Source organism: Ischnura elegans, chromosome 3 (assembly GCF_921293095.1).
Source record: "Ischnura elegans chromosome 3, ioIscEleg1.1, whole genome shotgun sequence".
NCBI lineage: Eukaryota > Metazoa > Arthropoda > Insecta > Odonata > Coenagrionidae > Ischnura > Ischnura elegans.
This window is the reverse complement of record NC_060248.1, coordinates 49,172,504-49,197,150: the sequence shown is the minus strand read 5'-3', so window position 1 is coordinate 49,197,150 and position 24,647 is coordinate 49,172,504. Positions and strand designations below refer to the sequence as shown.

Here is a 24,647-nt window from a genome sequence, read left to right as displayed (position 1 = left end):
ACAATGGAACATCTTACCATCTCGATAACACACTTTAACAATGAATACACACAAGCAAATACATCATACCTTGATTTGGCGAAGTATGAAATGAGAAGGAAAATTATCATGAAAGATACGGATGATGTGAATGTATATGTAGAATTGCAAATTCATTGGACAGCCAACATGATATAACGGAAATGATCAACTCTGGCTGATGACAATTTGGCTATGAATAAAATGAAGTTCACAGGGAGCATAAATGATTGAAAAGTTATCATAATTACATTTCTTTCATTCAATAGTTGCTTGTTTGACAGTAACAGGGTCAATTTAGAAGTCATGACTATTTATCTGGTATGTGCATAACTATTCACTGACCACATTGCCTTGTCCATAAAGGGACAGGACATGTTTGAGAAAGAGGAGAACAGTAGAATGGAGTTCTATTAATGGAAACTATACGTGCTATTAATGCCCAAAGCAGCAGAAGTATGAAATAGACACTCGCAAGACAGGATGTTCCACGACTCACTGCCACGTCCTACGGGATTCCAAACTTGGGGACTTACATGAACGTTAGCAGGGGCGTCCATCCGCTAACCCCTTATGTGAAGTGTTAGCAGGTGAATTGGTCACGCAGCAAGCAGGACTCCCGCTTTCTGGCTTAAACTGACAGACTTCATTTAATGCCACAGAGGACTGCCAGCTTTCTCATATGGTTCGCTGCTGATCCCCTATCAGTGCCCAGCTGTTCTTAATATGTCTTGTGGCTTATTTGCTGAAGTGGTCGGTATTCCACTTCACTCCCTCTCTTTTGGTATCTCCTTGTTTTCTCACTTGATATTTTCTAACTTTTTGCCCTGGCTCACTTAATACACCCTCCAAAAACATTTGACACCCATGCATATATGCCTGTATAGGAGTCTTGAGGAACCACTTGGACTCTAAGGCATGTGGACACAAGCACACAAAAGAAGCAAATTGCCATACTACGTTTTCATTTGCAGAAAGTATTCCTATAAGAATACTTTCTGCAAATTGTAAAAATTTACAATATGAGAAGGTGTTTTTTTTGCTAATGCCAGTTGTGTTTTTTGTAAATATAATGCTTGATGTGCTGAAATTCTTAATATTGTGATTTTTGCTATCAGTGGATTCTTAATTGAGCCTTATCAATGCATTAAATGTCCTTCATAAAATTTTTGGTAAGTGAATGCAACATAGTGTTTTCTTCTCTTTACAGTGTCTTTTCACTATCAGGGGAATTCAGAAATATAACCGTCAGGGAGGAGGAGAAATTAGAGTTGCAGAAACTGATGGAGCGAGTTCCAATTCCTATCAAGGTAAATGCCTTAACTTTTGTTACATAGGTGCATTTTTTGTGACCACGATGCAATCAACATTTATTTTATTGTTTTGTTGCATTTTGTATGTACTTTTATCTTTCTATATCTACTTGTATATTGCTTAGTTGAAATTTTACTGTACACATGTGCTTGCTCTGTATTTTATATTTTAGCAGCAACATGGTATGCCATTGTAATCAAGTTTTGAATGATGAATTATTCTTTTTACTCTAGGAAAGTATAGAAGAACCCAGTGCCAAAGTTAATGTTCTACTTCAAGCTTATATTTCGCAATTGAAGTTGGAAGGTTTTGCATTGATGTCTGATATGGTATTTGTGACTCAGTCAGCTGCTCGGCTGATGAGAGCAATATTTGAAATAGGTAGGTCAAGATGAAAGGCTTATTTTAATATCTATTGCTTTATGTGCTTGATATAAAATTGAATTTATTGCTTTCATAGTTAATGTTAGTATGTATTATAAGTAGAGATGTGCGAATAGTATCCTCGAAAACCTCGAATACTAGAAAGTATTTGATATTCGAGATCTCGAATAATTATACTAATGGTACAATCTCGAATACCTCGAACACTTTGAATTTTGCACCATACACTGTCGCACGCATGTCGTTGGTAGTTGACTCGGAAAAATCTAGAGAACTCTAGTCGTTTATTGCATGCAGCGCTGTTTTAGGCAAGTTGAGGAACTACATCAAATTCACGGATTAGAGAGGTGAAAAGAGTTCAACGTGGGGAACCGAAAATGATTGGGTGAAAAAATCCGAAAATCCCCGGAACCCCCCACCAGGAGAACCTCAGTGCCGTGGGATAGTAACTACGTAGCACATTTTCCAAAATCCGCTACCCCCTCCATCCATGAGCTCTCGGCCCCTCCTCCGACGCTTTCCTCCTATCCGAAATAAAACAAAAGGCCCCAGGTTGCGCAGATTTCGTATTACGAAAACCATAAATCAAAAGCTTCAAAAGAAAATATCAAGCTACAGGAGGATAAAAATTCGTGTTTCACCCTTCTCTCTTTCTCCCCCACTGACCTTTTTCTGCCTACCTGCTTCGAAGTTCCCCATTTCTGGAGGTCAACTGCTGCATGAGTGATCTATTAGCCCAAAAAGTGTCTAGCAGTGAATTTTGGCAATTGGTATTATACTTTTATTAGATTTAAATATGTATTTGTAACGTGCATGTAATTTAAAAAAATGATAGCAAACACGACATATTTCTGACGTATTTAAGCATTTTAAGCAAGGAAACAGTTGGAAAAATACAATGGTGATTTCTGGCAAAACCCGATATCCTCGTAGCCGAGCTTCTCGGCAGTTAATGTGGCATTTTTTTCGAAAACAGGATATCAGGTTATAATTTGTTATCAATGTACGAGTTATACTATAAGTCTCACTTGTCAGAGTTACTGAGCAAGGGATATTTTCTCAGAATATTTAGTTTCTCTCTACTAGCGATCCGAATTCATCTGCTCATCTGGTGCTACACTACTTAGAAATGAGTGGGTAAGTTGTTTTATCTTTAGGACAAAAAATTTCTTGGCACAGTCATATGTTCAAATAGGCAACCTAGTCAAACATTCCCGCTTTAATCGTTTTTTCGTCCATCCCCTTGAAAAACGATAGATCGAGGTTCCACTGGATACCTTTTTATTTATACATTCATCAAGGGGAATAGAAGAAGAAACCTACGTTTAATATGCTTTGCGCAATTCTAGTATTCGAATATTCGAGTAATGATTTAATATTCGAAATCGATATTCGAGTTCAAGAAATCTGCTATTCGACCCATCTCTAATTAAAAGCATGATCAGTTGAAATGTACTACATTTCTTTAAACAGTTTTCTTTTATAAAAAAATTTTACTGTTCATATTTGAAACAGTGCTCTACAGAGGTTGGGCTCAGCTAGCTGATAAGGCGCTGTCCTTGTGCAAAATGGTTGATCGACGCATGTGGCAGTCTATGTCCCCTCTGAGACAGTTTAGAAAGATGCCTGAGGAAATTGTGAAGAAGATTGAAAAGAAGAACTTCCCATGGGAAAGGTAAATGCATGACTGAATTTGTAATTATCTTTACTTATAGATATTATTTGCTCATAGGTGGATATTATTTGCTGAGAAGTGTTGTTCAAAATTGTGTTGACTCATCTCTGTTAGATTAAATAAATAATTTTAAGTCAGCCCATGTAATTGAGTAAGTGTGGCACTCTACCAGATGAAGATTAGTATTGATCTCTTTTAAGTACTGAAGAGTGAATCGAAAGAAGAGTAATTTGTAGTCAAATACTCAACAAGGATCTGAAAGAGGGAAACTGTCTGGTAAAATTAGTGTATCTTTCTTAACCTTCAAATTTATTGCAATTTTTCATCATGCTTAATTACTTCTTGATTTAATTCTTCATGGCTTGACTTAATGGAAGATGCTTACATTCATGATGAAACTTTTTTCAATTCCACAATTTTTATAAAAAATGGAATTGAGTTTCAACATATGTAGTTGTGTGGCATCTTGATGTTCATGTTAATTTATTAGGGATTATTTCTTATAAAATATAGTTTTTTATAGATTTGTCATTGTTAAAGCAATTTTTCAGACCAAGACTGAGGTAGTTGATGATGACTAGAAATGTTTTCACATGTTTTTTTTTGTATTTCTAGGCTTTATGATTTGGGCCCCAATGAAATTGGAGAGCTTATAAGAGTGCCTAAGCTGGGAAAGACAATTCATAAGTATGTTCATCAATTCCCTAAGTTGGAGCTATCCACTCACATTCAACCAATTACAAGGTTAGTTGTGTGTCAGTGTTTTCCATTTTTTAAGGGGCTATATTATGTTTATTTATGATATATTTTTGCTCAATTGCGCACTATTGGGATTAATATTAAATTGATTTAATTCCAATAGCAAGGGTCATTATTTTCTTCTTGTGTTAATTATTGAAGATGAGTTTTGTGGCCAGATAATTTAGAATTCAACAAATATACATCAAAGCTATTGACTCCCTAATTTGTATCTTTCATGAAATCGTTTCATGCCACTGTGTTTTATGACCTACTGTTTTGAATTTATAAGTTTTCTCAATAAACTTAATTTATCAGTTTAGTTATTATTTTTTTCAGTTATGAATATTTTCATTTTCCTGCATAGCATACTAAGCCTGTATTTATTCTCAAGAATGCCAAGTGATGGAAATTTATTTAAATTTAGGCTGAAAGTCAATTGGTATAGAATTAATGGAGCTTGTATTTTAAAATTTTTGAAATAACATTTCATTTTGTGGTGGCTTTGCTCATACTATTATGTTATAACAGCCTAATACAGTTTTATCCATTCCATTATGTTCCCCTGAAGGTCTACTCTTCGAGTTGAGTTAACGATCACTCCAGACTTCCAGTGGGATGAAAAACTTCATGGAGCATCCGAGGCCTTTTGGGTGCTCGTGGAGGATGTAGATTCAGAAGTTATTCTGCATCATGAGTATTTTCTTCTGAAATCTAAGTTTGCTCGTGATGAGCATCTTGTCAAATTTTTTGTTCCTGTGTTTGAACCATTGCCACCACAGTACTTCCTTAGGTATGTATGCAGTATATTTTTTCAGTAGGTCTTGAGTTGTAATGATGATTTTTATTGGTATTGCAGTTGACTCTTGTTATTATGAAGTCTGTAGGACCTAAAATTCTGAGGTTTTCATTAACAAACTTTGTATCAATGTATCTTTTTAGAAACATTGGAAAGAATGGCATTTAATATATTATTGTCATCAAATAATTGTTTGTGTTACACTGAGTCAATGTTATAGTACTATTGATTATACAGCAAACTCCTGATTATCTGGGCTAATAACAGGGAGAGGCGGCAAGAATAATCGGAAAACACGAATATGTAATCCAAACTTTCACTTTAATATCTTGTAATATTCATAATATACGTAAAACAACATATTTTTATTTATGCACATAATCTGTTATTTTAGACTGCTTCCCGAACTCACCAAGTGCTTTCTTCATCTGGCCGATCCGATCTTTTTAGTGGCAATAACGTCTATGGATGTTACATCTACGTTACTCTAACGCCTACTTTACTCTAACGTCTACGTTACTCACGTTGGCCTGTGTAATCCATCTCACAACCAATCACTGCGCCGGGGAAAGCGGTTGTTTTAGGCATAAAATGCACATTGCTATCATGAATATGTGTATTGGAAATGGTGTTTGATGGATAAGAATTTTTACATCAGAGAGAAATCCATAATAGCAGTGTAAATGCCGAGTGGAGAGCTAGCATTTCTTAGCGAGGTGGTGTATTCCTTTAGGATATTTGAGAGAAATATTATTCGAATCAACAATATGACCTAAGTCTCTCGATAAAGTACTAGTATTCCTGTAATTGGCCAAAATCTTGTTTTAATCCTTTCACGAATATCATAATTACTTGCCAAAATCCTGTGTTTCCTGGGACATAGGCAACCTAGCCAAATATTCCCGTGTCGATCGTTTTCCCGCATTCATTGTTTTTTTCGTCCATCCCCCTGAAAAACGATAGATCAAGGTTCCACTTTACTCACTTTATGCAATCGGTTCTCGATACCGGTTCCTCAGGCCAAGAACCAGCAGTATCATGAACCAGGTACCAGAACCGACCCATCTGTAATCAAAACATTATAATGTTGTTCATATTAATGAGAGTCTACTGTAAAATGTAAGGAAATATTTATTCATTAAATCTTCTGTGTCCTTCCAGAATTGTGTCTGATCGGTGGATTGGGGCTGAAACTCAACTCCCAGTATCATTCAGGCACTTAATTCTCCCTGAAAAAAATCTTCCACCCACAGAACTTCTTGATCTTCAACCATTACCAGTAAGTAATTTTTTTGCAGAAATGATATATCAATTTCAAAATGAATTAAAAATTTTCCTTCCAATGTTTTATTATTTTTTATATGATTATAATACTCTTATTTTACTTCCAAAGGTTACAGCTTTGAGAAACAATGCCTTTGAGGGTCTTTATGCTGACAAGTTTCCTCAGTTTAATCCAATTCAAACACAAGTATTCAATGCTGTGTACAACAGTGATGACAACATATTTATCGGTGCTCCAACAGGATCAGGTAATAAAAATTTTATCAAGTCCTTTATTTCCATTGAATTATTAGCCCCTTTCAGACCTTGGATGCTATTAGTGTCCTACAAGGATCACTAATCCATGGGAAACCCTCTAACCCCAACCTAGCATAACTACTTTTGGAAAAATTGTGCTTGGAAATCCTCAAACTCTATGGTGTGGGTAGTACAGCAATGTTTTGTTAGTATCTTTTTTTTACTTGGTTCATGGCAATGGCAAATATTTACTAGTGCATTGAATTGAGATTTTTTTTGCTCAAATAACCAACGATGGTCTGTTATGAGTTCTGCTACTTGTTGACTTGATATTTAATTCAATGTTTTCTTTCAAAGCCTTTGTTATGAGGAACTGATTTTCATATTTGTAAAAAAGTGAAAAGAATTCGTTCGATGGTATCAGGCTCAACTATGTGGAAGTTGATATTCACAAATGAAAAGAAGACTTGTTGACTTCCACTGATTTATTTCTTTGGTACGACATGTTTCGATCCATAGAGGTCATTTTCAAGTACAACAAATTTGAATTTTAAGCAAGCATACACCCATGTCTCGTATAGCGCAAGGGATGCGTTCCTTGGGGTCTTTGCGCTATACGAATTTGCGTTATACGAGAGCATTTTAACATTGGGAAGATAGGGATGCGTTCCTGGTAGCATAGGTCTTGGGTATTGAATTTCCTCTAAAACATCTAATTCCCATAAAAAGTCTTATAAAACATTGTTTAAATAAATTTTTATAGTTTAAAACATCTTTAAAGATAGTATGCACGCATTCGAAGACTTTTATTCACGTTAAAAAAAATTCTTACGTGCTTTTGAAATTCCCTCCTGTCGTGCGGGTGGGCTAACATCTGCTATCTCAGGGGATCGTAATGCGTTGCCGGCAGTTGACGATTTTTCAAACTAGTCTAAAAAAAAACCATTGCGTCACCCAGGCCCTTTTGTCGCTCATTGAAATGATAGGAAAATGCTACTTTGAATGCCATTTCATAGCTAGCGGAGTTTATGAATGATAAATCATTTTAATTTGAAGTCCTCCGAATCATTATAATGACTGCTGCTGTAGCAGCTACGTGAAACAGTCTTTAAATGCCTTGAAACCTGACCCAGGTTTTCCTTCCCTGAAAATGAATGAACGAGATTGCATTCTTTTCCAAAACAATATCGTCTCGTCAACACTAAAAACTGGTTAAGGGGGAAAGGAGCCACTTTCAATTACAGCTTGGAGTTCATCAGAAAATGTTGCGGTGACTGCGCTATCCACACTTGCAGATTCACCAGATATCGCCGCACTGAAAATACCTGCTTGCCGTTTAAATTCTGGAACCAACCGGAGCTTTCACTAAATATCTCGGAGCGATTTCCACTCTCGTCTTTTTGTACTGATTCACTATGAACTTTCCGTATGTGTAAACCTCTTGGTTGAAGTTGGTGCGGCTGAGGTCACTGATGTTTTAACTGCGTCTTTATTCAGAATAAGGCATGGTGCGTTTAAACTTCCGCGCAATATCGCTTTGACGTTCTCCATTTTCAAAGCAATTGACCTCTTTCAATTCCTCTTCTAGGTTTATAGTTTTTCTTGATAAATTCTTGATTTTTCTACACGCATTCCTATTTTTTGCCATATTCTCTTGGTTTTTACTCTGTATGGCTCTATCTAAATCACCTTCCACTGCTGAACTGTATTCCTGAGACGCAAAAGGCCTACGACTGCGGGGAGGGAACGAAGCCATTGTGTTTGAGACACTATAGCGGACCCTTTTATGTGTTGATGCTATTCATGCGCAACTCGGCCACCGCTCCATTTCTCCCCCGTGAATACCGATGACCTTGAAGGCTTTAGCGTAGACCCTGGAAGTCAACCGCCCGATAACCTGTGACGGAGAAAATACGTCTCAAACCGTATTGCTGAAAAAATCATTTCCACTAGCCCCTCGCATAATTAACGATCTAAATTATTTATCATCATTCTGTTAAGGAGACGGGATAAATTAGTTCGGTAGGCCGGCTATCTGGACCCAATGACGAGTAATACTTTTGGCCATTGCACAGCAATGGATTTCGATTAATATATAAACAAAAAAGAAGAATTGAGGCAAGCAACAATATTAATATGCGTAAAATGATAGAAATTTCGTGTGTACTTAGCGCAAGTTCACGTTTTATCATGAGAGCGTTTAAGTTTTTGGATTAGGCTACACTGCGTTGCAATGTTTCCCCGCGAATTTGCGCTATATCGAAATTGCGCTAATCGAAATTGCGCTATACGAGACATGGGTGTATATACTCCTTGAAGGGGATAGAGGAGAGGGTGGAAGGAGTGGGTGTAGGGGGGGAAGTGAAAAGAATTTTTTCAGGCCTGGTATGCCAGAATATTGTCTTTAAATACAAAACTGAAGTCATTCACGAGTACATTTGGGGAAAATTTCATTATTCTTTAAATAACTGAATCCACTTAGATTGGTAGATTACATGGCTGAGGAGGGAGCGGGGGCCTCACCAGGTCCCCTGGCTATTAGATTCATTTTGCCAATGGCGATCTGCCGTCTACTGACTGGGGAGAAGAGTACAGTATGAATGGTTACCCATCCATTCTTGGTCCTTTCATAATAAGTCGAAATTCATTCAACCTCAAAAATTGCTTTATTGCTTAACTTAATAAGTACTTAACCTAACCAATCATTGATATTATGGGAAACAATTTTGCTCAGCCTTGCCCCCAAATATCTATTACAGTTGAGGACCTCAAATCTGGAAAGCTTGGGACCAAAGGGTTTCTGGATTCCTGGTCTTCTGTGCAAAAGCTTCTATATTTTGTTAATTAATTAATTTATAAATGCATTCAGGCTCTTGTACTTGATGTTTGAGATCCCTTCGTGTCCTTGCCTAGGTTGTCAGCATATGTTCATAGCGTGTGCTAACTTCCTACTCGTCCCAGAACAAGGCTCGGAGAGTGTTGCCACGAGGTGGCAAGTCGAAGTGCTATAAATTTTCAAGCATTCCAGATTTCTGGTTTTCCAGGTTTCTGGATTCCGGATTTGAGGTCCTCAACTGTATATTTATTGCTATTTTTTCCCCAAGCAGGTGTGACAGGTTGTTCATTTCAAGCTTTAGTCTATCTCTTGATACCGTTGCAGGTAAAACAACCATTGCTGAGTTTGCTGTGCTCAGGCTTCTTTCCCAGAATCCTGATGGACGCTGTGTGTATTTGGTTCCAAGGGAGGCACCTGCAGAACTTGTCTTTGCAGACTGGCATCAGAAATTTGGCATGGCTCTAGGGAAAAAAGTTGTTCTACTCACTGGGGAAACTGGAACAGATCTCAAGGTGATTATTGACTCTTTAATTTATTGCATTATTAACGATTTTTTTCAGATAATTATTCCCTGCAGCAAGCTTTGGGTCATGATAGGGGTATGCATTTTTGGTAAATTAATGTTCTAATTTTGTCATGAAAAAATTACCAATTTTGGTGTAGAAGTGTGAAATATGCCTTAAATTTATTGCATAAAATAATTTATACACCCAAGATTTCTTGGTGTGAAAATGAAATCGCCTCTGAGCAATAGGAGAACTTGTAACACCACAACATTTTCCTTCAGAATGGCTTTTTGGCTTTTTATTTGCCTGAGACACGAGGGAAACTGAGTGAATCTTATGCAGTCCACTGTGAATGCTGCCTTATGTATGAGAGGTGGGATGATGTTGAGTCAATATTAGTTCTGCCGGTCCATATTGTTTGAACCAAAGTGATCACCCTGTCAAATATTTAATTCGGCATGATGATTGAATGAAAAGTTCTAAAAAGTCTCATGCAAAAGTTGTTAATGAATGTGCTCTTTGGATGACTTTGGTGTAGATTTATATTATTTAGAGCAAAATGTGTATTTTTACAAGAAGTTGATAGAGTTGGAAATTTCATGTTTTATTGAGAATAATATTTTGCGTTTTCCCATACACGTTGATATTTTTTTCAGAAGATTGCAAAAAATATCCTGTCTTGATAATGTTTGACTCTACTTATGGTGTTTGTATATGAGTTTATGGAATTAATGTAAAATGCATTGGTAAAGTTTAGTTCACGATAATCAGCTTTATTTACGATTTCAAAATAAGTTCTTGTCGACAGTTTGTAATTGATAAGATCATCTCTGTATTGCCTTTATTTTTATATTTTACTTCTGTTGCTGAGTTATTTCTCATTTTCTCTTTATGGTTTATCTTCTAGCTCTTGGCCAAAGGACAAATAGTTATCACTACTGCTGAGAAGTGGGATGTTTTGTCCAGGAGGTGGAAGCAAAGGAAAAATGTCCAGAATGTGCAGCTATTCATAGTGGATGAACTTCAGGTATGGAAAAATGATAAACAATTGCACAAGCAACTCAATAATTGGTTGCAACTAAAATTGTCCTGATTCTCCTGTATTCCTTATGTGATTGGAGCAGCATCAAAAGGTTTTCTTCAGCCTCATAAAGATGTTTTGCAGACTTTCAGTGTGTGGGTTAGTGATCAAATCTGATAGTGAGCCCTATCACAACGGATAATTCCTCTCTGAGGGTATGCCAAATCATGAAGGCAATAATAAAATAGTGGAAGACATTCTTATGAAAATACCTGCATCCTTCCTGAAATACTTCTTTCTTTGCGGTGCTTTGCATAATAAAATGTTGTGTGCTTCCTAGTTGAGTCCAAGCTTTTAGTTTTTGTCAGAAGAAAGCACTTCTGGATGAAATGATTGTAGAGCATTCACCTTTATATGAATGCGAGTTGGACCCTTTAAAAATTTATACAGTTGAGCACCCTGTATCCAGCACCATTGGGACTTGGGTAATGCCGGAGTTTTCTAATTTTTGGTTGCTGTGGTAGTTACCAGTTATATGAAGGGGTCTGCAATTTTTTTAGGGAATTCGATAATTTATAACAAAATGAGATGAAATTTAAATAAATTGTATTTTATTATTTACGAATAATGTATGATCAATAAGAAAGTAATTGTTTCTTAATTTGCAAACAGTCGTACTCAACCATTAGGTAATATCATAAAACAGCTGAGAAAAGAACCTACATAATGTGTATGTACAAATATATCGTAGAATATGGAACATTAAATGTTATTTATTGAAAAATAAAGTAAGTTAATCATTTAATGTGCTGGGTATATGAACCGAGAGCATTTCCACTTGTCTTGTCCCATGCTACTGAAATGCTGGCTGTAGAAAGTGGGTGGGGTGGGATTTTTAAGGATAAGCCCCCCAACAATATGTGTGCAACCCACAATACAAACTCTCTTTTACAAACCCCCTAATTTACAAACTAAAGAAATTTGGGTCGCTTCACTGTAGTTAATTAGAGGTTTTACTCAACCTCTATAATTTTATATATTTATCATTTAAATTCATGATTACTCCAAATCATTGTTTTGTGTTTCTTGCTATTCATTTTATCCAAAAAGTTTTGCATTTCTCCTGTGTCAGGTGTATTCGTCCATTCATCTTTAATGTTCTCCCTTCAAGTGACGAGCTTATTTCTGTTCCCACCTCCTCAATTTATTTCTCTTTATAGCTATTGAAATTGGTAACTCTGCGATGTCCTTGAGTATTTGTTTTTCTGAATCAAGTGTAATTGTGATACTGAATATCTTTTTTTCCATATCCAGCTAATAGGTGGAGAGGAAGGTCCTGTGTTGGAGGTGGTCTGCTCGCGTATGCGGTACATCTCTTCTCAGTTGGAGCGTCAAATTAGGATTGTGGCTCTGTCTGCATCGCTGGCTGATGCTCGTGATGTAGCCCAGTGGTTAGGATGCAGTGCCAATGCTGCATTCAATTTCCACCCGAGTGTCCGCCCCCTTCCTTTGGAACTTCATGTACAGGTCAGTGATCAAAGCTCATACATACCTTAATTATTTGAATGTAGTCCACTTTTATTATAGTTCCCCCTCAATTTTTAAGGCATGATTTTTCGGAAAAATGTCTTCATCTAAAACAAGCCATAAAGCTGTATGTGATAAACCTGCTTAGTGTTCATTGATGTTCAACTTAATAAATTAGTTATCAGATTAACAAACATAGTGCATAAATTATGTGAATGCAACACTTAAATCATGTGCCACAAAGGTGTACATTTTTAAATTCATTATTATTTTCCTTATTATTTATTGTTGATTACCACCTTCCATTTATCTTCTTATCCATTTCCCCGTTCCTAAGTGTATGATCTACATGAAAATTTTAACTGGTCATTCTAAATTACCTCAAGCAGCCGTCCTCATCCTGTTTTTCTCATTTGTTATGTTCTTGCTCTTTTGCCATCCTAGTCAGCATTCTTCAGTTCCATGGGGTCAGTTTGGTATGACCTGGAAAGTTCTTTGATGTAATCAAGTGCCACTGTATTCTAGTTCGTAACTTATCCATGAAAATTCTGCATTTAGTTCTCAAGGGCTTGGCCATGGACCATGATCCTAGCCACGAGTGTTACCTTTGGTTTATCCTTCATTGCTTGTTTAAAGTTTTAGCAATTCTCATGCATATTTCAGAGAACACCTCTCATAGTTGTCTAGGGCTTTATTGCATTCATAAATTCTTCTCAAGAAACATATTAGTATAACTCATTTCAATTTGTAGGTGCTCAGCTCTGCTTCTCAGATGTAGAAGCTTCTTAGAAGTATTTTATTCTTTAGTTGTTTAAGATAGTAATGATTTGATGGAGGTTATATTTTATTTTTTTCAGGGATTCAATATAACCCATAATGGCTCACGCTTGGTGGCCATGGCCAAGCCAGTCTACAATGCAATTCTAAAGCATTCTCCTAGGAAACCAGCATTAGTGTTTGTGCCTACTAGGAAGCAGGCAAGGCTAACAGCTATTGATTTGCTGACATATGCTGCTGCTGATGGACAACCAGGAAGGTTCTTCAGGGCTGAAGAGGAAGATATTAAACCCTTCCTTGATCGAATGTCTGATAAGGTAATGTAATATAAGAATTTAAGTAGGGATGAGTTCGCTTGATTCTTCAGTTCTTGGTTCCACCAGTTCTCGAGTTTTGAGGTGGAATCTGAAGTGAAGCTAAAAAGAATGGGAAACTAAGTACAGTGAAACCTCGATATAACGACACCCCACGGTGCACTAATAAACACTCGCTATAGCGAATTGTCGCTTTACCGGAGGTGGAGCAAATAATAGCCAATATACCTGTTGCAAACAGATATACAGGAACAGGAGTGGTGCGGCGACAGATAAACATCTATCCGATAAACGTAAGCATAAATTCAGACGAAAGGCGATGTTTTTTTGCATCACTAAATTTCCTTACTCAAATAACGACTAACTATTCAAACAATTTATAAGCGCCGCACTGAATAAAAATCATGCAAAGCATTGTTTCGCCAATCATTATATTTATCGAACGACAGTTTACCACATAAATTTGAGACTGAGCACTCCATTAACTTCATTTCTCACAGATCGCTAGCAATTACAGAGGTTAAGGAGTCTTCATGAAAGTCTTCCGGCGGTGAAACCCTCGCTATGGCGAGAGCCAACACCGAAAGGGTCTCGTAAAAACAAATTTTTTAACACGCTTATTATAGGGTCAATTGACGGTGCATCGGCTATCTCTCGTAATAGCGGGGGTGTCGCTATAGCCCGTACTCGCTTTAACGAGGTTCCACTGTAATTTGTGTGAAACCCAATTTGAAAATTTATTCAGAGCACAGTTAAAATTAAATAGAAGTGCAAATATTCCAAGAAGGAAAAATAGTTTGCCTTTACTGGGATTTGAACCCTGATCTTCTGAATTCATGCCTGGTTTTCTACCTTTTGGACTACCAAGACATCTCCTCTCCTTGTGCACTTTTGTTGGCTTTATAGGACAAGATGGATTATGCTGCTGGGCATAGAAAACCACAAGGCAGCAGTTTTGTTTGTACAGCCTCTCAGTCTGAAGCCAGAACTTTGACGGCTAGGGTACTGGCTAATCCTCTATCCATTCACTAAGACATAATTCCTGAATAATCTTTTGATTTACTAATCCCTTTCTCTTTGGCTGTTACCAACTAGTACGTCCCCTAACTCCTGCAATCAACTTTTTTTTAGCTTTCCAAAAGCAACAGTAGACGTAGCAACTGTTATGTTTTATTGATATTTGTATTCACCTAAAGATACTGCTAAGCAACATGGCCTAGATCATAAGACCAGTATTTATATATTTTTTGCAATTACCATTGTGTTTTATTTCCATATAGACTCTGCGAGAGGCTCTTGCCCAAGGAGTGGCGTACCTTCACGAGGGTCTTTCAGCCTCAGATCGCCGACTTGCTGAGCAGCTCTTTGACTCTGGTGCAGTCCAGGTGGCGGTTGCTACACGCTCTCTGTGCTGGGGTCTTTCGTTAAGTGCACATTTGGTGGTAATCATGGATACCCAGTTTTACAATGGAAAAATTCATGCGTAAGTTTTGCATCTTGTTCACTGTATTTTGATGTAAGTTTCTATGGCCTCTTTTTAACTATCGACTCGTTTTATCAATCAAATCGTTCTTGGACCATGGGTGTTGCACATTGATCAGCATGCCTTGTCACTCCCATACTACCAAAATGGCGTAACATAAGATTGCAATTGAAAAATAATGATTGGAAGCAAAAAATCATGTGATACTCTCAGCACTTTGCTAACCACTTAGAGCCAATTTACCAGAAAAAAATTGGTATGTTTAGCTAGATGGATGAAGATCTGCCCTTTACCGGGGCATATTAATCACCAGAATCCTCGGAAGAAAAAAGTATATTAATTAAAAAGCTCCTTTAATTTTACAGCTCATTGAAAATTTTACTTATTTTCAATTTAATTGCTTGATTAAAATTTAACAGAAGTTTATCTTTGATTTGAATCGCTAAAGAATTTTATGTTTGGTATTTTACATATTATGAAAAGTGTGGTAGTAGTCAGGAGATTTTTTCCTAATACAATTTCCCAATTTCATGTGAAAATTACCTTATTATTTTACAGATAAAAACAGAACTTTTGAAAAATATGAATTAAAGCCAAATAATTGCTAAAAGTTTGACTGATCATTGGAGAAAACTATGCTTTAATAAGCTGCCTGTATTTGAGAAATTCAGCTAAAACATCGTTTTGAAAAAATTATCTTATTTATTACAAAAAATTTTTTCATAGTAAGGGAAAATTTCCAGCAATGCTGTTAGTGATATTGGTCTTACCTTGAATTTTATGATCTATTATCAAGTTGAAAGGTTGTCCACTACAAATGAATTGTGCATAAATTGAACATCTCGTTCATTATGGGTATAGTCAGTGACCATTCTGTCATTTTTTCAGATATGAGGACTACCCAATCACTGATGTGCTGCAAATGGTTGGTCGGGCAAATCGACCGCTGGAGGATGATGACGCTAAGTGTGTACTGATGTGTCAAACGTCCAAAAAGGATTTCTTTAAGAAGTTTCTTAATGAATCTCTTCCAGTTGAGGTATGTAATGGCTATTTTTAGGGCTAAATCTGTTTCACTCCATGTTCAATCTTATATAATACTTAGTCTAATTGGCTTCATACTTGTTTGGGTAGGATTTGTGTGGTTTGTAGAGTGTGTATTAATTAATATGTTAATACAATAATGTGTTGATTAATAACTCCTTCATTGATGTCCTTTTAGAGTCACTTAGATCACCGTCTCCATGACCACTTCAATGCAGAAATTGTGACAAAGACAATTGAAAATAAGCAAGATGCTGTGGACTACCTTACATGGACATTCCTATATCGCCGCTTAACCCAGAATCCAAATTACTATAATTTACAAGGAGTAACGCACCGACATCTCTCTGATCATTTATCAGAGCTTGTGGAAAACACACTTCATGACTTGGAGCAGTCCAAGGTAATGTATTTGTGACTATTCACACATTTTACATAGGATAGGTAGGCTTATGAATTGTGCGGCATTCTCATTTGTAACTCATAATTGACTTTGGGTAACTAATAGCTGAATTTTGCCTGTAGTTGAATTCTGAGATTGGCTGAAATGGAGACTAATCCCATGTCATTTGATAAACATAATGTATGTATTCATCAAATTAGACCTGATGTGATTTACATTTCCATCCATGTGTAATTGTATCTGGCTTAATTTAGTGGAAATTGGCTTCATCCATTTCAAAAGCAAACATTTCTTAGGAAAGTGACTACGTACTGTTTTTTTTAAATATGGACATGGGTTACACATACATCCATTTTAATTTCAGTACATTCATTAGGAATTGGATGCATGTCTTCTGGAGAATTTTATCTGTAACAAAATTTTCTTTTTTGTCATCAAATTATTTACCTAAATGAAATGCAATTACATAAATGATTTTGGTAGCTATTTGAAGTTTGCATATTACTCCAACAGCAAAATTGTTTCTCTTATATTTCAGTGTATAAGTATAGAAGATGATATGGATTGCTTGCCACTGAACTTGGGTATGATTGCTGCATACTATTACATCAACTACACAACTATCGGTAAGTTTAAAAAGAATTGAGTTAAATTGGGTCATATTGAATAGTTTTTTCATTGAATCATGGTATATTTTAACCTTTTCTAGAGTTGTTCAGCTTATCGTTGAATAATAAAACTAAAATCAGAGGGCTACTGGAGATTATATCATCTGCAGCTGAGTATGAAGATGTACCTGTTCGTCATGGGGAAGATGCTATTCTAAGGAGCTTAGCTTCTCGTCTGCCAAACAAACCCACATCGGGTGGTCCAGGAGGTGCTGCCGTTCGCTACAACGATCCCCACATCAAAACCAATCTTCTTCTCCAAGCACACTTGTCTCGTCTGCAGCTGGGAGCTGAGCTTCAACAGGATACAGAGATGATCTTAGGAAAGGTACTTCAAATCTGTGTATTTACCTGATGAGGCTGCTGATGAGTTGTTGAGATTGCTTTTCATTATGACCACAGTCTCTACCATCAGGACTAGATTGAAACAATTTTGTTTATCTGCAAACCGATGGTGGCACTCCAAGCAGTGATTAGTGATTGACTACAGTAAGATAAATTTTAACATCTGAGGCCATAGGTTACATGCTCAGATTTCTTTGTTACTAAGTTATGAAATCTATCCCCTAGCATAGTATGGATTATGTCCTCTCAACTTTGAAGTTCTGATGAAAATGTGTGGAAAAGCCGTGGAGTTTTATAACCATCCTTAATACCTAGTTTCATCGCATCTTCTGGCACTTGCCACTGAAGCAGACAGTGTTAGAAATTTATGAAATCTTAGTTTTTGGTTACCTTTTGCTGTCATTTTGAAACTTAGGCACTGTCCCTCGGAAGCTAGATTGTTAATGAGGAGAAAAAGCTCAAATTTCATATATGTCTGCAATTACTCAGTAGATCAGCTGTTTAACTTGATGGTTCTCCTTTCGTTCCACAATATCAGGTTTTTCATGTGTCCAAATTTGTATAACAACAGAATAGCCTAGGGTAGGCATTTACGCACATCAAAACTGTTGCTAATTTAAAAATTTGCCTGCTGCCAATTTTTTTCCGGAAAACGTTAAGTAAAATAATTTAAATTATGGTGCTGCTATTCTTAACAATGTGTTTTGTTACAAAGCTATCAGGCAGTAAACTTTGGTATCCATTATGTAGTTTATGCAACCTGCAATAGATTATGCAACCTCCATTTGAAGACAAGAATTTTTAATTATATTGTGAGAGGAGCCCTCTTGTGAGCCCTTTTTTTTCAAAAGTGGCTGGAGATAGGTTCAAATTTGCATGATCCTTAAATAATCTAGTCTTAGCCTTTTTGTTTAGAAATTAACTTTTTTGGTGTGAAAGTAATTATGCCATTTTATTTAGATTTGTGACTGGTTGACATGGATACTTTTGACCATATTGACTACATCTGGGCAAACATACAGACTTGTTTCTTTTTATTCCACGAGTAAATGTATCGGATAAGTGTTAAAGGTTATAGTAGGAAAGGATGGTGAAACTGGCCCCAAGTTTATTGATCTGTTCATGAAAGATCTATGATAAGCATTATCACCCATTGTTTCATAAGTTTCATTAAGATAATTCATTGCTAATTATTTCTCACTGGTATTCTAGCTGCCTTAAGTAGATGAGATGATAAGGCAATTCCTTCAATTTAGGCAAGGGTATAAGCATTTCCAATTCTCCCATCGCAGAAATAGTTTACCTAGAAGAAAATCGCCTTTCGTTATAAGTTGAGACTTAGTAAGTTAAATCTTTATGATCTATCACTTGAGAAATCTGAAATAAATCTGTGCAATTAAGCTAATCGGTGCATTATTGCTAAACGAGAAATATTTTTTTAAAAATTTTATATCCCCAAAAATTGAAGGACTGTCGTTTTTTATAATTTTTTTTACAGCTTACCTAATGTGAACATTGAGAATTGAACACGTGAGGTTTTCCAAACCTGGCCTTACATGGAGCATTAATAATACGAGTACAATCATGTTATCACTGCTAAATAGATTGTGGACTGGCGAAGAAAGCTCTCATTGAATCCGGGAAGCACTCTAAAATAACAGAATAACTGCATAATTAATAATTTATTGTTTGTTTTATGTAAATTATGAACATTACAAGACATTAAAGCGAAAATTTGGGTTATCCGTGTTTTCCGATTATTCGTGCCGTCTCTCCCCATCATTAGCCCGGAAAATCGGGAGTGTACTGTACCTTCAAGTGGACCCTTACCGGTCATGAGACTACATAGAGGAAAAGAACATATTTTGTTTGTTTGTATGGTGGTACCACTCTGGTTTCTAACTGCTTGAGGGCTAATTTTACTGTCTTCTGCTAGGCCCCTCTTAGTGAGCTATGCCATCACCTGTTATTTATGTGTGGATGAGTTAGAATTGACATTGTGAATGTGAAAATCATGATGGATTTTTCTATTTGCACACTTTGGTAGAAAAGTAGTGTCATGATTTTGTGGTCCAACTCATTAATTGGTGTTAAATTTTATTATTTTAGCTAAGAAATTTTAATTGTTTACCCTGAAAACTACTCTATCTTCCATTGTTTATCTACTCACATTGTATGTTTTAAAATATGTTGATTTGATTATATTTTCAGGCTATTCGCTTGATTCAAGCTTGTGTTGATGTGCTGAGTTCTAATGGATGGCTGTCTCCTGCTGTGGCTGCTATGGAACTTGCACAGATGGTTACGCAAGCTATGTGGTCAAAGGATTCATATCTTAAGCAATTACCTCACTTTAGCATTGATGTTATCAAGAGGTGTACTGAAAAGGTAGGCAACAAGAATAAAATTTGTTGGATATTTACATATTTTGTTGATGATTTTTTTTTTGTAATTGATGAGATTCATTAAGTGACTGATAATCATTGTTTACGTTCCTTCACTTTGGCTTTGAGCGTCGACCCTTCGATCAATTTTGTGTATGGTTAGTATGAGAGAATACCTATATTACTTTATTTTCTACATTTCAGGGTGTGGAAACTGTGTTTGATATAATGGAACTTGAAGATGAAGACAGGTCAAAGTTACTTCAGTTGACAGAGGCGCAGACTGGAGATGTTGCCAGGTTTTGTAATCGCTACCCAAATATTGAGCTTAGTTATGAAGTTCAAGAAAAAGACAGAATCCACACTGGATCTACCGTCAATGTGGCGGTACAGTTGGAGCGTGAAGATGAGATTACGGGACCTGTCGTTGCTCCGTTTTTCCCTCAGGTATTATTTCATTAACATGGCATGTTGAATTGAAAAACCATCTAGATCGTTGTGCTTAAGTTGTATGTATTCATTTTGCATCTACAGTCACTTTATGTAACTGTTGCATGTGATGATAAGGTATGATATTCTCTTTATTTATGCCCTCATTAGTTTCACTAACTCTCTTAGCGCCTCTTACTTGGAGTGGCATTGGCGATGAATGCCTTTGGTGTTTAAATTACATGAAACAGAATCCATTCATTCAATCTGAATTTATTTATCATAAGGAACTATCAATGAATTATTACAAAATGTATAATTTGTAAGTGTGCAAGTTTTTCATTTAACAATAACTGTATGAAAGAAAGTTTGTCTTATTTACGATATTGTTGTGTGGTTTTCTTATATTTTTAAATTCTTTCAATAATTTCTAATGTAGAAATTAGCCGAAGACAAGTAGGGTATTTATTGACTGTATGTAATAACATCCATAATTCTTGTTGATAATGCCTTATTGATGCTTGTTATCTTTCTGCTTTATCATCGGCCACCTTAATCTTTCTTAGTTTCATATCCTATGTATTGCATACAATAATGCTTTGAAATGCGTTGTCATTTCTGAGATATGATCAGATGGAATGTTTGATATTTTTTTGAGTTTTATTCGTTATTTAAGTAGACATTAAATATGAATTCAATTATTTGCTTACAGAAACGAGAGGAGGGTTGGTGGGTTGTCATCGGTGATCCAAAGACTAATTCCCTTTTATCTATTAAGAGGCTAACCCTTCAACAGAAGGCCAAAGTGAAGCTGGACTTTGTTGCTCCTGGACCTGGTATGTGCTTGAATAATTTTAATAAGGTTGAAACATCATGTAATAATTTTTCAGCTTATTTTATTTGAAATTACGTACTCATTGTGAAGTCGGAACAAGCTGACATGTTAAATTTACAGAATATATCTCAGTGTAATATAACTCCAACTAAGTACTGTATTGTAAAAAAAATTTCCTTTTTGTATCGTGTATTTTGTATATGAATTTACCTATAGTTATCATACTCAAATGAGAATTGTCCTGAATTTTCTGGGGTTGGTTTTCTTGTTATAATAATGTATGTACCTCTTACTTTTTTGTAGGACCGCACACTTACACTTTGTACTTCATGAGTGATGCATACCTTGGCTGTGATCAAGAATATAAATTCACAATTGATGTTGGAGACTTTGAATCTGGTGATAGTGATGATAGTGGAAGCGAATCAGATTAAGTATGAAGACCAAAGTCAGTTCCAGGCATTCCGTGGAAGAGTGTGTGATGAATGACCAGAGTTGTGATTACTTCATTTTATAGTACAACACAAAATGTAAAAATAGTGGCTTTCCTGGACTACTGCATTTGTTATTTGTGTTTTCTGTGCTTCATTAAGCATATTTTATTTTTATGTAAATATTGTCATCATGCTTTAATTTTCTTTAAAGAAAATAAATTTATATCTGACAACTCCAGTCAATTGTTAGTTATTTTCTACAGGCTCAAAAATATTTTGTTGGTACAGGCAAGTTTTTACTAAGGTAAGGAAGTATTACCAACTAATTTAGTGAGTGTGTGTTATGTCCATGATCTATTCTTGGGTAACTGTAAGTAATATTGGGGAAAGATAAAAAGCTTGTTCTTTGACTTATTAATTGTTCTAAGTTAATGATTGACCTTTCCCTTTGCACTGATTTCTTCCTAATCTTGCTCTAATGCTAGTTTCCCATGGTCTTAAATAGCCTCTTAAGTGGTTAGCAGGATAAATATAAAGATTTCCAATGTGTTTCTCACCCTGTCGGCCTGGGATCAAATCCCCGTTGTGGCAAAAACTTTACAGAGGTTACGCTCATGGTGGTCCCCTTACCTATGTGCAGACGGATGCTGCTGTGTGACTTCGGGTGCTTTATATTTCCGCGATGAAGCTGTAAACCATTCAAAGAAGATATTCTTCCTCATTGGTTCCTTGGAACTCGTGAAATGGTAATATTTTTCCGCCATCATGGGAGTGATCACTGTAACTGTCCATCGAAAAGGATGGAAAAAATGATCATGTGATTAGGAGGCAAATTGCAGAATCATGGTGTCGCAATATTTTACTCAACAGGCCTTTGGCTAGATGAGATACCGTCATTATATTACTTTCAGTGCATAATTTAAGTTTGTGCTTTGTGTTATTAAAGTTTTTTTCGATCAGTTTGGGGCCGACACCTGTCATTTTGGGCCCTCTGGATGGAATACCGCCTGGTCAGCGGAAAACCGAGATGGACGCCAGGAAATTATTTAATTCTTAACCTTGATGATAACTTAGACAGGACCGAGCAACTTCATAGTCTTGCCTATTTTAAATCAATGTAAGTGCATATTATCATAGTTAATTTTTTAATTTAGTGTTAGATTGTTTTTTGGCATGGGCTTTTTGGTCTTTACTTGGTCCGGATACGGCATCTTCTCACATTTGATAGATATAAGCATGGGCCTTCCTTAGGAGAGAGGCGACGTTGACGTCTCTACATTCATTATGAGACAAGGAAAATTTGAGATATTTTATGAAATATGCGAATTGTTCACGAAAATTCAATTTCCAGCTGAAAATGTACGACTGGTTCAAACAAATCTTGAATATGATATCCTTTCCATTCTGGATCCGTCTCGTAATTTTTATTCCTTACGCATGCGAAATGAGGTGCAATAGATAAATAATGAAGATGAAGTGGATCGGACGAGTTAGTAATGAGGAAGTCCCAATAGGGGTGGGAGAAAAGGAAAGTCTCTTAAAAACCCGAAGAAGAAGATGGGACAACTGAAGTGGCTGCGTAATGAGGCATGACTGGCCTGATGAAGATAACAGCAGCGTAGTGGGAGGAGTCAAGGGGGGTCCGAACACCCTCCCCCGAAGTATTAAGAAGTATAAAAAATTAAGTATGGAATAGGGCAAAGTCTACAAATAATAAATTAGCAAACCGTTGTTGAAAAGGTTTGTACATTTTTAAATTACAAAACAAAACAAATTGAATGGTAAAGAACAAAATATTGAAAAATCATTCATTTACAGAAGATTTCTTTGAAAAATGAAGTTTTTTCGATTATGAAAAGTTTTAAAATTGGTGTGAAACCCTCTAAAAGAGTAACTTGTTTTTCAAAAAATTTTCCCCCGACCCTCCTAGTTTTGGACCCCCCCTCTCGCCTAACAAAATTCTTGACTAAACCATTGGAAGACATAGGGGCACAGCTAGAGGTTAAGGCTAGGGGGTTTTAGGCGCAACGAATACTGGGAGGCCTGGAGGTTAAGCGGGGGGTGCGGGGGCCCTCCCCCTGAAAAATTTTAAGATAAATGGTCCAAAATAGTGAGTTTTACGGCTATCGGAGGAATATTTTATTAATCTTTACACTATTCTGTAAGTAATATTAATCTAATGAAGTAAAATGGAAAATGAGCTACGTAGAATAGGTCATTGAGGATATGAAGGAAGAAATATGCAAATATGATAAGGTTGGCTAAAAGAAGAGCCGAGTGGATAGCTGCATTTAACCGATCTTTCGCTTGCTGACTAATGATGATGAAGCTGTTGTTATGTTATTTTCGTTCAATTTTGATGCTCCAGCTTACGTTACACTTTTCATTCTCCTTCTTCTTTTGCTTATTAGGAGTTTATGAAAAATATTAGAGTTTGAGATATTTTCGCATGCCAGTCAATTTTTTACCTTCTGTTTATGGGATGAAACTGATTACATATTACTACATAAATTAATATCGTAACTATAAAATTCGTATTGATTCACTAAAATGATGTATTTGATACGAAAGTAAGTGGAAGTACTAAAGTTCGCATAGGTTTAACGCCCTCGCATTATTAGCAGGTTTGCGCGTATTCCCGCAAGTAAGCAGAATAATGTGAACAGTATCACTTTAAAATTTGTCATTTTAATAGAAAAATATTATTGTTACGGGTATAAACAGTAAACAAAATTTTTCAATATGCATTCAAATAATTAGAATAACCTGAACAATTATTCATGATTACCCCATTTTGTTCACTTTTTTACTTCGTTGTGTATCCAAAATATCCGAGAAACCATATTAGTCACATGGTTGCTCTAAAAGCGGAGATTTCGTACTTTGCGTTCTTAGTCCAGTCTGTTTTCGTATTCGAACTCTATTCCAAGGTGCGGCTACCCCTATTATACGCACCTTGCCCTATTCGAGATTCCAAGGTCGGTAAAAGGCTTTTACCGACCTTGCGAGATTCCGGACAAGAGAGACGCTATCTAGCGGCCGAATTCGGAAGTACATGTTAAGGGATACCCCTTTTAGCATTCAGCAGGAGCTGACGTTGAGATTCAGTGGCGTTCAGCAGTTTTTTGAGATTTAAAACCTTTTTCAAACTGACACAGACACACTCGTGAAGCCGAGGGTCAGCGAATTCAC

General features: G+C 36.3%; 1 protein-coding gene across 1 annotated transcript in view; it reads left to right on the top strand.

The window, feature by feature from the left end:
* The window catches only part of LOC124155746 (putative U5 small nuclear ribonucleoprotein 200 kDa helicase), a 40,169-nt gene extending 18,476 nt beyond the window's left edge, over positions 1-21,693 (top strand). The window contains exons 18-37 of the mRNA XM_046529819.1: positions 1,229-1,328; positions 1,566-1,713; positions 3,232-3,391; positions 4,007-4,135; positions 4,701-4,922; positions 6,090-6,207; positions 6,322-6,460; positions 9,610-9,797; positions 10,699-10,818; positions 12,127-12,339; positions 13,197-13,433; positions 14,711-14,913; positions 15,802-15,952; positions 16,136-16,360; positions 16,899-16,986; positions 17,070-17,356; positions 19,585-19,761; positions 19,962-20,204; positions 20,899-21,022; positions 21,325-21,693. Coding sequence (XP_046385775.1) covers positions 1,229-1,328; positions 1,566-1,713; positions 3,232-3,391; positions 4,007-4,135; positions 4,701-4,922; positions 6,090-6,207; positions 6,322-6,460; positions 9,610-9,797; positions 10,699-10,818; positions 12,127-12,339; positions 13,197-13,433; positions 14,711-14,913; positions 15,802-15,952; positions 16,136-16,360; positions 16,899-16,986; positions 17,070-17,356; positions 19,585-19,761; positions 19,962-20,204; positions 20,899-21,022; positions 21,325-21,455 — 3,403 coding nt within the window. The 3' untranslated portion in view covers positions 21,456-21,693. The remainder of the gene's footprint in view (positions 1-1,228; positions 1,329-1,565; positions 1,714-3,231; positions 3,392-4,006; positions 4,136-4,700; positions 4,923-6,089; positions 6,208-6,321; positions 6,461-9,609; positions 9,798-10,698; positions 10,819-12,126; positions 12,340-13,196; positions 13,434-14,710; positions 14,914-15,801; positions 15,953-16,135; positions 16,361-16,898; positions 16,987-17,069; positions 17,357-19,584; positions 19,762-19,961; positions 20,205-20,898; positions 21,023-21,324) is intronic.
* The last annotated feature ends 2,954 nt before the right edge of the window (positions 21,694-24,647 follow it).